This window comes from Thunnus maccoyii, chromosome 2, assembly GCF_910596095.1.
Source record: "Thunnus maccoyii chromosome 2, fThuMac1.1, whole genome shotgun sequence".
Classification (NCBI taxonomy): Eukaryota; Metazoa; Chordata; class Actinopteri; order Scombriformes; family Scombridae; genus Thunnus; species Thunnus maccoyii.
Genome location: NC_056534.1, coordinates 35,804,933 through 35,818,386, shown reverse-complemented (window position 1 = coordinate 35,818,386; position 13,454 = coordinate 35,804,933). Strand labels below are relative to the sequence as shown.

The 13,454-nt window shown below is 41.5% G+C and overlaps 1 protein-coding gene across 1 annotated transcript; it reads left to right on the top strand.

Annotated features, from left to right (window-relative positions):
* The first annotated feature begins 6,312 nt into the window (after nucleotides 1–6,312).
* Nucleotides 6,313–13,367, top strand: LOC121882577 (CCN family member 1-like). The gene is made up of 6 exons (XM_042390925.1): nucleotides 6,313–6,518; nucleotides 7,365–7,578; nucleotides 8,391–8,638; nucleotides 10,259–10,406; nucleotides 10,839–11,020; nucleotides 11,996–13,367. Exons 1-6 carry the CDS (start codon nucleotides 6,468–6,470, stop codon nucleotides 12,299–12,301), a joined length of 1,149 nt encoding a protein of 382 aa, XP_042246859.1. The 5' UTR covers nucleotides 6,313–6,467; the 3' UTR covers nucleotides 12,302–13,367.
* The last annotated feature ends 87 nt before the right edge of the window (nucleotides 13,368–13,454 follow it).

Genomic DNA, 13,454 nt, shown 5'->3' with positions numbered 1-13,454 from the left:
GTAGCTTAAAGGAAGCTAAAAGGCTACGCAACATTTCTTGAACGACCTAGGCAGCACAGTTTCAGGCTAGCATATGTCTCTCCGACCAGAAGAAAATTATTTGTTTTTCAGTGCAATTCTATAAATTTACATGTAACAGGGAATTAATTACTGAGGGCTAAAATCCTGATATACATCTACCCTTACAGCAGCTTATGTGGAACACACTTCCATATTTGTGCATTTCAAACCCGATACTCCCATATGGGAAACGCAGGATCTAGCAGCTGACCAAAGGGCGATCCCCACCTCCCAAACGAGCAGGATATTTAGGCTTACAAGTCTTTAGGCAGTGCTGTTACTACCTGGGAAAAGCTTTTCCCTTTCCTGTCAGTCGGCTGCTGTGAGCCCCAGTGGCTGCTAAGGGGGGCCAGTCTAATCAAGAGACCGCATGTGATGGGAGACAAGAGCGTGCTCCAAATAAAACCATGTTCAAAGCAGCTGCACTCTGCTGTCACAGTCTGGGAAAAAAACGGGGAGAGAGGGTTGAAATCAGAGGAAAAGAGGGAGGGAGAGGCAAGCAGGAAATGTGGAAGGGAGTCTGATAGGTTTGGTGAGAAGAGATTTATTGGAAAAAATAGGAATAGAGGAGGCAAGTATCCCTCATCAGCTCCACCACATACTCAGTTTAATTAAAGATCAGGGAGGGTAAGTGAAGGAGGAATGATTAAAACAACAAAACATGTAACAATGGTGCAGCAGTGAGTATTCTCAGGAACTCATCTGAGAATGAACATGATCATGTGGATCTATAACCCAAGAATGGCTAGGGATGACGATCTGCAGGTTTTCACTCCAAACAGACCAGGTGATATCACTGATTAGTCCTTCTCTCTGGTCGAATGTGTCGCTGGAGGGAAAACATGCTGTCTTTCAGTTGCACATGGTTTCCCACCGCTGGTCTGAACTCCTATCTCTGTCCAAACACATGGAAAAAGGTGAGCTGAGCAGCGGGGAGCTATCAGCATCAGGTTTCATGGTGCTCTGTTGGCTTTTTTGTTCGTCTGCACTGCCAATGTTGACTTCACGGCTCAGTACCTTCAGGATCAAATCCTGCCCTGGAGGCATCGACTGGTTTCTATACCGTAGTGTTTGGCTCCATCTTGTGGAGGTTTAAGGAAATAATATAGTCTTCACTGTGCAGCAAGTTAACACTGGAAAGTTTTTCAAGTTGATAGACACTGATGTTATGATGTGGATGAAGCAGTTTCACTTTGTCTGTTAAACATCAACATGGTTCAACCAGTATTACACATATCAGAACTAAAGGGTTGATCTTAGACAGGCTTTCATCTTAACCTAAATAGTTATCAGCTCTTCTATTCCTAGAAAGCTTACTCATAGAAAAGAAAGTTTAATTATTTTTTTCTGAAACTTCCACTAGGGGGAGAAATTGTTCCAAGAAAGCTGTCTTCAATTCAAATAGTTGCCAGTTTTCTCTCCAGAGAGCTGAGTCCTGCTACCTTATGTAACTTTACAATGCTCTGTGAGTTTTAACTGCACAGTTCATTAACACAGGAACCAAATGTCACAGCCAGATTTAGCACATATCCCATTACACATTATAATATTATATGCGGAGTGGTCATTATTCGCACAAACACACTCTGTCTCTCTCCCTCTGAGCTTTCCCACGTTTTTCTCTCCCTGTCAATACTCAGGCCTCTGTTCTGTTATTTAAAAAAAAAAACAACACATGCACCTTTGTCCTTTCTGTCACCTCAAACACACACATAAATGAGGTTCCCACACGCTTAACTTTTTCCACTGCAGCAGCACAGAAACCAGTTTAATCACCCTGTCACCACCACTTGTACTCTTTCTTCCTCCTTTTTCTCTCAGGATATGACTTTTCTCCACAAGTCTCAATTTCATGCTCCCATTTGGATAATTACATTGGAATTATATTATGTAACGTGTATTTCTTTACGCCTTTCCGTATGTATTTATGTATTTTAAAGTATATGACCTTAGTATCGTGTAATTTGGTTCATGTGACCTTAAAAGTGGTATGGGCTGAAATACCAGCAGTCTGTTTTTGTGGGAAATACCATACTGCCAGACTGCCAGAACCCCACTGGGGCAGACCAGACCAGGCAACAGGGCACTTGCTCACTCCTCCCCTTGAAAAAACAAACTCTCTTACCATGAAACACCTGTCTCCCCCTCCTCCTCCTCTCCACACTTCTCCTCCTCTCCTCTGCTTTTGCTTCTTTCTTTTCTCTCTCACCACCACCTTTACCAACGTTTATTCACTGTTCTTTCCTCTGGACGTTTCCTGTTTTCCTACATCAGCCCTTTCTCATAAAAGCTGCGTCTCTCTTGATGTTTTCGTGTATCGTGTTGCACCCAGCGTGTACCTCTAAGGTGACAGGCCATGTGAGAGAAACAGAGAAAACAGCACGAGCCTATGACATCACTTTGTTTTCTGGGGTGTTAGTATTAGATTTGCAATCTTCATGTCATCTCAGTACATCTTGTTACTGTTGTTCCTTCAGGGGTGCCATTTTAGGTCACCTGATTGAAAGAAAAACTAACATTTACTCTGTAACTTTGGAAGGTAATCACTTGATTTGATCAACTCATACTGCTGAAGTCTCATATTAACTTAAGATAAACTTTTGAATGTGTTTTGCACAGAATGAGGACTGTGGAAGCTTGTTAGAAAGGGTTTTGTCAATGCAGTATGAACAGAGGAATGAGCAAAAAAACAGTGTCAGTGTTCATATGAGCACCCAACTAATTGTTTTAAGATAGACTTTAAAAATTATGAACCTATCCTTTAAGGGCATTTAGGTAATAATACTTAACTTAAGTAGGACTTTGAATGCAACACAGTGCAAGTATTTTTATAGTGTAGTATTGATGTTTTTACTAGACTAATTACTATGCTAAGACAGACATTTTAGAAAATACTCTTATTTGCCTTCTTATGAGTTAGATGAGACAGTCCAAGATCGATTACACTCTCACGCCCATCCATTAGCCTACATATAAGGCTGCAGCCAGCAGCCAGTTAGCTTAACTTCACACAAAGACTGAAAACTGGGACACTGCAATATATTTACCCTTTGGTTTTTGTATAGATTAAACATGATCCAATGCTTTCATTTGTGAGCTTTAGAAGTGCTTGTAGTCTATTTTTAACCTTTTGACAGCGCTAGGCTAGCAGTTTTACCCTGTTTCCAGTCTTTATGCTAAGCTAAGCTAACCTCTTGCTGGCTGTAACTTCATGTTGAACTGAGGTATTGATTTTCTCAGCAAGAAAGCAAATAAGCCAATTGTCAAACTATTGCTTTAAGTAAAAGATTTGAATACATCTTCCATCATTATTTGTAGGAACATTGCTATGGCAAAACTATACTCCACTTCCTGATTAAATTAAGAGCAAGTTGACCCTGACCGTGACTTGGCTTGAATCTCTGTTTGGAGAAAAGTTATTCACATCTCCCAGGATAGACTGGCCTGTGTGGAGGAATGTTTATAATTGTCCGATACCTTGTTAAAACACTGCTGACCATAAAACTTTTCACAGACCAGCTCTTACACACAGTAAAGTTTATTCCTGTCTGAAAATGACTGGTTTACTTCATCACTCAAGATTAGTTTTACATCTCTGCCAGATTCGGTTCACTGTCGTTCGGCATCAGTGGAGAAGTTGAAAACAGAAGCAGTCACAGGACTTCCAGAACTCCCCCTGTACAATGACCACCGGAGGATTAAAATAGATGGGCCATGACTTTGTCTCTTTGGTCACACCATTAGAGCTATGACTGACAGCTTCCTGAGGTGGTTTCCTTTTTTAAATTGAGAGTCATGACTCCAGTCTACACCCTCTAATGTGTTTTTCAGTGAAACACTGGTCAGACAGGTAGCTGCAGAACGGAGATGAATGGTGGTGGTAAAAGAGCCACTTTGATTTCTTTTAAGCCAAAGTAGATTCAAGGAAGGAAAACGCTGGTCAATAACAGAGATTTACAAGGATTTAGTACTGATTTATCATTTTTCTAACTTTGTCGTGTATTTCAGGAGTTGTTCTTTAGCTTGTCAGGTTACATATGACTAAGAGAATAGTTCAACATTTTTTTTGTTCACTTTCTTGCCAAGAGAGAGGTGAGAGGATGGATACCACTCTCATATTTGTCTGTTAAATATGAATCTGGAACCAGGCGACAGGTAGCGTAGCTTAGCATAAAGACTGGAAACAGGGGAAAACAGCTAGCCTGGCTTAGTCCAAAGGTAACAAAATCTGCCAACCAGCATCTCGAAAGCTCACTGATTAACATGTTATATCTCGTTTGTCTAATCTATAGAAAAACTCCAGTGAAAATACATTGTGGTTTTACTTGGGACGTTATGAGCAGACTGGAAGCAATGACTGGCTTGGCAAATACTGCCTGAGATAAGCTAAACGGCTGCCGGCTGTAGCTTCATATCTAGTCTGGAGACATGAGAGTGTTATCAGTTTTCTTATCCAACTTATCCAACCCAAAAATATTTTTCTGTTACTGATCTAAAGGCACATTGCCTTTGTGAGGGAAATATGCGCTGTCAGGATTGAAATCAGCTCACTGAGTCACAAAATGTGCAAATCTGGCAAAGACGAGTGAAGATTTAGTTTAGGGGAAGAACAGGAAAGATGAACAGCTGGGGATGTTTACTGTGTCTGTAACTCATATTCATCCGTCTCTCTCTTGTTAGGAGTGTTCATGTTGCAGCAACTACATTAAGACATTGATGAGACCTGCCAAATCGCCCATGGGCTGTGCAGTTGTGCTCTTGAACTCAAGAGCATTGCTTGGCAAAGGGCCTGTAAACATCTAACATTTATCACATGGCACAATCTAAATCAAGGTTTAAGACGGCTGTCTGTTGCACAAGACATGAAACTGTCTCAACTTCTGACAGGAATTTATTTTAATTTATTTTATCTTGTGTGCAGTGAAATTCTTAGTTACAATCGTCATAGACTGGGAATAGAGAGAAAAACAAAGACATTATCTAAATAAGGAACAATATGAAGAACAAAGTTAGGAAAAAGTAAATAGAGAACTGATGAGTAGGTGCAATACAGAAATTAGTCAAATGCAAGTAGTTAAAAAGTGGATATGAAATATGGGGCAATGTTTTACTGATAATTTAACAGGGACAATTCACAATAAAATACATGTGCTGCACCAGGTGGCTAAAAGCTAATTTTAATCTGTTTCAACTGTGTGGAGGCCACCATTGATATGCAAGTTGAGGCAAATATTAAACTGAATCAATCACCTTTTTTAAGCTCAAAATTGAATACTGATCATTACCTCCTGGAAGAGAGTCAGGTCTAACTAATTCACCCGCACACGGATTTCTCAGCATCTTAAATCATCACAGTCCATGTGTGATGTTTGGCTTTTTAGGTCTAAGCCAGAACTTTGCAAGTATGGACATTCATAGCAGGAATGTCTCTGCCTATCACATTTCTTTCATCAAAGGAGGTCTCTGTGTTAGGGCAGGTGTGGTTGAAAACCTGTGGTTGAAAAGGAAGACAGGAGAGGAGGAGGTGCAGGAGGCCAACCCTCATATGAGCTGGCCTTAAAATAATAATCCTGCTTTCACCCTGGACTCGACCATTCTTTCCAAGTGATCATATCCTCATCATTCCCGTGTCAGCACCATGTGGTTAGAAATAATACACAGAAACAGCCAGCTCACCTGAATTCAAGATGAAGCAGTCAGAGAGCAAAACAATCAAAACTTACCTTTAAAAACCATGGAAACACATGTCCTCAGACTGTGATGGACACAGACAAAGAGGGGTGTGTTCACTCTCACTGACAACTGCTATTATCACACTATTTGCTTAATACACTCCACTTTAATTTTCTGTCTTGGCACCTACATTGGTCTGGAAAAACAGAAGGAGTTCCTCCCCCCTTCTTTTTTTTCCCTGAGGTGGAGGTCTTAGTAATGTAACCATGCTGTCTGGCCCAGCTGAATATATTTACTTAGTGTTAGGAGAGCGGTGGCTACAAAAGTAGGAATGTGCCTGAGTGTGACTTGAAAGCGCCTGTTACATTTTAATTTTTAACCCATAAAATAAATACAGAGCGGCCCTTCGATTTTTATGAATGGTTGCATTCATCCCGAAACAGCCCACCAATCAGCAAACTACCCCCGTGGTAAAATTACGCCCATTTGGAATGTCTGTGCCGTTGCCTGCGCGCTGATTGGTTGGAAGTGTGGCGAGGGGCGGGGTTTGTCAGTGGGGTATAAATTGAGAGTTTAGACGCTTCTCCCGGTAGAAATACCAGGACACAGATCCGAAAATAGACTGAAACTCCGAGTGAGAATATTTAAGACTAACCATCACTCAGTAGAGTGTAACTTGAAGATTCTATTTTATCTTTATTTTTATTTTTTATTAACCTCGTCATCGGCTAATCATGACATTTTTGATCTACCTGATTGTACTGACAACAGCCGTCATCGCACAGGTAAGAAATCCCCACGTGACAGAAGCTCAAGTAGCTGTGTGTGAACCTCTCTGCTTACAGAAAGTCTATTGTAGGATTAAGAGTATTTTAATGTGTGACGCGTTATGGATAATGCAGCTGCAAGTTAAAGTGTGACCTCGCATAAACATCCGCTGGTGTGAACACAACTCAAATGCACTTTCAGTAAAGCTGACATGACTTAATATGAGAGGATGATTTCTGTTAGCCTTAAAAAGGTGGATACAGTTTTTTAAAACGTGTGAATTGACTTTAGTTGGGATTATCACTGCTCATACTAATGAACACGGTTCTTCTGCAGTTGTGTTGTTCATGGCAATCAGCATGTCCACTCATGTCTACTTTTTCAAAGCACGGTGACTTGTTGATTCCTAGAAACGGGAACAAGTTGGCTCTAGTGCTGGGCGATGACTCAAATCACGAGCCAGCAGGGGACTGGGTACAAAGCTGTCTAGACGCTAAGGGAAGACTGGCCAGCTGTGACTTGACTTAGTGTTGAGGGGATATGCAGCCTGTGAGAGAATTCAAAATCAGTCACAAACACTGGGGAACGTAATAACACTGAATCTATAATGACTTAACCAGAGCTCTTCATGCTTTGATGTTGGAAGAAAACTGGTGCAGTTATTGTGCATCTGAATTCTCCAATTAAGTGTGTGGCATTGCTGGAGGACGACATTCCCATTAGCTGCTTTTTGTGGATGTTTGATGTTCTCCGAGCAAGACAATATGGTTCATTGTCTCCAGTTTTGACATCTTTTTTTTTGTCTTCTCTTAGCTGTAGAAAATGTTCCTGACGATGTGATCTCCCTCTCTGCTCCCCTCCAGGTGACAGCTAGCTGCCCAGCAGTGTGCAAGTGCCCTGCAGAGCCTCTGGTTTGCCCCCCAGGTGTTAGCGCCGTGCCAGACGGATGTGGGTGCTGCAAGGTGTGTGCTGCACAGCTTAACCAGGACTGCAGCCCCACAAGGCCTTGTGACCACCACAAAGGGCTGGAGTGTAATTATGGCAATGATGTGACCATGGCCTGGGGCATCTGTCGAGGTGAGGGAAGAAGGGGAAAAAAAAAACTGCATGCTGGGAGGGAAGGAATTTCACTTAGAAAAATTGAGCTATTTGCACTGCTTCAACCTATTGGAGTGCATATAAATATATCGCCTATATATAATACTGGTGAATGTGGTATAAAAGCCAAATGGCACCAATGTAACAGAGATGTCAAAGAACTGGATATTAGTTTACCTTCCTTTCCATTAAGTCATAACCATCAACTCAGTAATAAAGCAACATGTAACCTTGCACATTCGGGAACAGGAAAGGGCATATTTTAATGAGTAGTAGATGTTTTATGACAGCGACAGGAGGTTTCAAAGATAAAAATACACTTTCCATCTACACCATGCCAGTGCTGCCCCACAAACTATGAATAGCTGGTTCTCCCATGGTTAGGAGACAAGGAGTCTGACACTTCCTGTCTCCTTATTTCCACTGACCTTTCCATCTTAGTGGTCCTCTGTGTGGTTTTGTGATCTGTTGCTTTGTGAAGTCATTGTGTCAGGAGAAACTTTGCTCAGCAAGTTCCAGCTGTTGAAATAAGAGCAGGTGGTGAATCATTCTCACACATAGCGGATGTAAGCGGGTTCGCAGATTTTAAAGCATGTCCTGTGGAAACTGACATAAATCTCTGAGATACCTAAGTGATGGGTTGTGTCCATAATATCCGTGTTGCTCTTTAGTTTACAGTCTGTGGATATGACCAATCTACGGTGCCTCTCACCAGATCTGATTTGTGAGTCACTTAATGTTTTGTTTCAGCGTATTAAGATGTGTTATCTCCCCTCGTCCTGTCTTTCCAGCAAAATCAGAGGGACGCACATGCGAGTACAACGGCAGGATCTACCAGAACGGCGAGAGCTTCCGTGCCGGCTGTAAACACCAGTGTACCTGCATAGATGGTGCTGTTGGCTGCGCTCCTCTTTGTAACAACAAGCTGCCACCTGCCTCGCCATCCTGCCCCTACCCACGGCTGGTACGGATACCCGGCCAGTGCTGCTTCAGCGTGGACTGCCATAAAGGCACCTGGCGCCTCCCACCCAAGCATCAGGTTTGTTTGTTTTTTTCATGTGATGACAAAGGACTGTCTTATTAAGTGACAAAAATGGCACAAATGAGGGAAATTGTATCGAATTTGTTTAGCAATTACAAATGGTGGAGATGCAGTTCATCACCTGACACTGTGGTCTCTGGATATAGAAAACAAAGATGATTGAGATGAAAGACAGAATAAAAAAGATGAACAAAACATTAAAACATAATGATTTTTATCAAACTATTGGCATTTGCCCAATTATGAAAACTTAACTTTGATTTAAAACTTAAATCAAAAAACTGTTGATTTATTTTATGTATTTATTTCTATTTATTTGTCAAAAATGACTGTTGCTATTTCCTAACACCCAAGATGATGAAACACAGAAAATCATCACAACTGAGAAGCTGAAACCTGCGAGTTTGCTTTAAAAAAAAATGATATAAACAATTAATCTGAAGCTGCAACGATTAGTTAATTAGTCAACTGTCAGAAAATTAATCAGAAATAATTTTGATTAATTGTTTCAGTCATTTTTAAAGCAACATTGACAAATATTTGTTCTCAAATGGGCAGATTTGCTCCTTTTACTTCTTATATATATCAGTTGATTGAATCTTAAAACTTGAGACGGTTAACAAAACCAGATCATCTTTTCTACGTTTCTTAATATTTCATAGTAATACTATATAAACTAAATAATTAAAGGACCAGTGTGAAGGATTTAGTGGCATCTAGTAGTGAGGTCGCAGATTGCAACAAACTGAATACCCCCCCCCCCCCCCCCCCCCGCTCCTCCCCCCCTCCCCCTCCCCTTCCGAGCGTGCAGGAGAATCTACGGTGGCTGTGAAACTCACAAAAAACACAAAAGTCCTTCTCTAGAGCCAGTGTTTGGTTTGTCCGTTCTGGGCTACTGTAGAAACATGGTGGTTCAACATGGCAGCCTCCATGGAAGAGGACCCGCTCCTTATGTAGATATGAAGGGCTCATTCTAAGGTAACAAAAACACAACAGTTCTTAGTTTCAGGTGATTTTACACTAATTAAAACATACAAGAATATTATATTCCATGTCTGCCGAGTCTGTTCCGCTAGATGCCACTAAAAAATTCTACACACTGCACCTTTAATCGACTAATAGAGAAAATAATCAGCAGATTAATTGCTAATGAAAATAAGTATCTAGTAGCAGCCCTAAAATCATCTTTAAACAAAATAATTACCAATTACTTTTCTATTGATCAACTAATTCATAACTCTTTATTTCAGCTCTAAACTACAATATGTTGGAGTTTTAGATTCAATTAAAATATGCTGCTCAGTTTCATGCGTTGCCAGAAAAAGAGGGCAAACATGTTTCAGTCATATTTGCAGTAATATTACACTTTCCATGCATTCACTGACTACTGAAGAAACTGCCTAATGAAGAACAGATAAATGCTTTTAATTATTGACAGTGTCATGCAGGTACAGAAGTATCTCTCCTCTTAACGATTGCCCTGAAGGAAGCTCTTGATAATCAGGGCACTTCGGTGATAGCGCTGTGAAAAACACACAAAAGATATAGACATGACCGCAGGACACATTAATCGCCAGCAAACAGCTCTGTCTCATCTGATCTTATCTCTTATCACAGATGCCTTCGCCACAGCAACACCAGCCAAGACCTCCGCACCATCCCGCCCCACACCCACGTGAAAACGAGTTGCTAGTGAGCAACAATGAGCTTGTAGATGTCAAGTCCAGCGGCTGGGAGAGTGAACATGGCTACAAACACTTGCCTGGTGAGAGAAAGCGAGACTGAGCGGGCCATTTTTTAGGGTTTATTATCACTTGACACACATTTTTTGTATGAGTGTGGGTAGTTTTTTTTTTTCTACTGACCCTGAAATAATATGCAAACAATGCATTTTCACAAAGTGATGTAATTAATATGATACTGATCATGGGAAATTATTAAAACACTGATGCATAGAAACAGGTCTTTTTGGCTGTTGACTGCTGCATTTGAATACTTTTTAAGATGCGTTTATAAGTAAATTACTTTTTTTTAAAAAAGCAAAGATCAGAGGAAAGTCTGACAAAATAAACATGATATTAACACAAATGTTTTTCTGCTCTCCTGTCCTGTTAATCATCTTATGACCCCTTGATTCCTCTTCCACTGGTCTAACTGATGTGTGTGATTTGTCTTTTTCTCACTGCCCGTTTTCTAGCATGGAACCACCTGAAGGAGAAGAAGTGTCCAGTCCAGACCACCGAGTGGTCCCAGTGCTCCCGCAGCTGTGGGATGGGTGTTTCTTCTCGCATCACCAATAAAAACCCTCAGTGCAAGCTGGAGAAGGAGACGAGAATCTGCACCGTACGGCCGTGCCACGGCCTGACGGTGCCAGCCAAGGTGAGATAGACTGAACTCGACTTGAACCGAAGCAGGCAGACTGACAGAGAGCATAGGTCAAATATCCATGTTAGTGCCAAGATAACTTCTTATCATAACAATTTAACTATCGCACAGTGAACGCCTTACGATAACTTATCAATAAGGAATTATTGCACCTCTTATCTACCTATGTCTGACTTTGGAGCGCAAAAAAAAACCAGCTCGTTTTTTCTCTGCTTCCTTGTTTCCCTCTTATAATTTAAAAACAGAGGCTGAAAACATCAAATCTGTGCTGCAAAGAATGAAAAATTAGATGTTCTGGCACTGAGTAAATATGCTCTTAGCGCTAAAGCCATCTTTATCCCGAGCTTAAGAACAGAGATTATCTTAGTGGTACTTTCGGGAAGCTCTACATCCAGTGGGAACTGGGCAGTGCTGATTTACTCAGCGGTGTTTTGGTGGCAGGCAGGCGCCTTTTTAAATATAGTCCCCCACCCCCGGCATTCCTGCCAAGCAACTGTCCATAGCTAGGCCCCGTCTGTGTACTCAGAGTCCAGGGAAGTGGTGTGTCTATATTAATCCTCCATGTTGGACACACACTAGGAGCTCTTTGCTCTGCTAAGTTAAAAGACTCTGGTGCCAAGAACGATCACAGGTGTCCGTGTGTTTAACAGAATAAACAGAATGAATGTTTGATCTTAAAATGAATCACTTAAATTAAACATTCTGAATCCCTGTTTTTAGCAGAACAAGTTGATGTCTGCTCCTCTTAATGTGAAACTAATGACTTTGAGTGCAAAGCCGCTTAAATCTGCTTTTATGTAATAGGACGGGAAAGATAAAAGTAAAAGCTTATTAGAAATTTTTTTTTTTATATAATGAAAATAATTACATGATTTGTTTTGCTACTGAAGCCAATCAGGAATGAGCTACAATATTCACTCTTATCCAGAATATGACACTCATCCTGTTACTGTCTTCATCCGTCTGCAGAGAGGGAAAAAGTGCTCCCCGGCCCAGAAAGCCCCAGAGCCCATCCGCCTGTCCTACGGAGAGTGTGTGAGCGTCCGCCTCTACCGGCCCAACTACTGCGGTTTGTGTACGGACGGACGGTGCTGCTCGCCACGCCGCACGCGCACGGTACCCGTGACCTTCGTCTGCCCGGACGGCGAGCGCTTCCAGAGGTCAGCCATGTTCATCCAGTCGTGCAAATGCAGCGACGACTGCGGCCACCTCAACGAAGTGGCGCTCCCTCCGCAGCACTGGATGTACGGAGACACACACAAATTCATAGACTAGTACTGAGGAGGGGGGGTTTTGTTTTGTTTTGATTTTTTTTAATGTGATGAGGTCAACTTTCTCCACGAAGGAAGACGCTTCAAGACGAGGGGCCATTTTTCTCACCTGGCTCCAAGTGAGTGAAGACCGCAGGCGGGAAGGGCATCCTCGGTTTTATTCACTATCATAAAGGCTACCCTTATTGTAATGTGTGTGTGACTGGGGCAGATCGTACACTTACCTGCTCCTGTTCAAACAGACGTGGGACCTAAATTAGAGCCCTGAAGCACCCCTGGACTTCCTTCACTCTGGACTTGATTGCTGGTTCAGACGTGAGGGAGATTTGAGACCCTCAGATCAGCCTGAGAAGAGAAACACTTTTTTTAAGAGCAACAAAGCACTTTGTTCAGCACTGAAACTTAGGAGATAAAACTTTGACAGCAGTGCATAAGGATCACCTCACCTGCAGCAAATAGCCTTACATACCGTGGCGCTAATGACTCCGTATCCCACAATGCACTGTGACTTAGTAACAACCAGCAAAAGAATAACTTTTGCAGATTTATGTAGAAAACTCCAGAATGAGGACAAAGATGTTTTGTTTTGTTTTGTTTATTCAAAATGTACAAAGTCAGCACAGCATGTTATGAGCATCAGCACGGAGTGCTCCAAACTGTTTTACTTTTTTGGCATGCTGACATACTAAGCCATCTAAAAAGTAAATTTACAAAGCAATGAATGACATTGTTTCCCTGTAACTCACAGACCGTTCACTGGTAAGGAATGCTACATGGAACTGACTCAAGCATTCAGCGAGGACTGGACCAATGCAAAACTCTTTTTCTTCAAGACATCTGATTTCTTGTTTGTGCATTAAATGCAGCTTAGAGAAATGTCTTACACGAACTGTTTTTTCCTTGAGAGTTTATTTTGGATCACACTGTATTCTGTATATATACACACATTTTCTTTATTTTGATCCAAGTTTGTATTATTGTCACAATTTATCCACTTTAAGATGCCACAGTGTAGCAGTCACAAGTTTTTTGTTGGTCCATCATGTGATAAAATTGGCTGCTGAACTCAAGTTTCATGTGAGGTTTTATTTTAACTCAACTTGTACAGTTTCAAATTATCCTTGTTGGCAGCCAGTTCTAAGTGGCCAGCTGTTTGG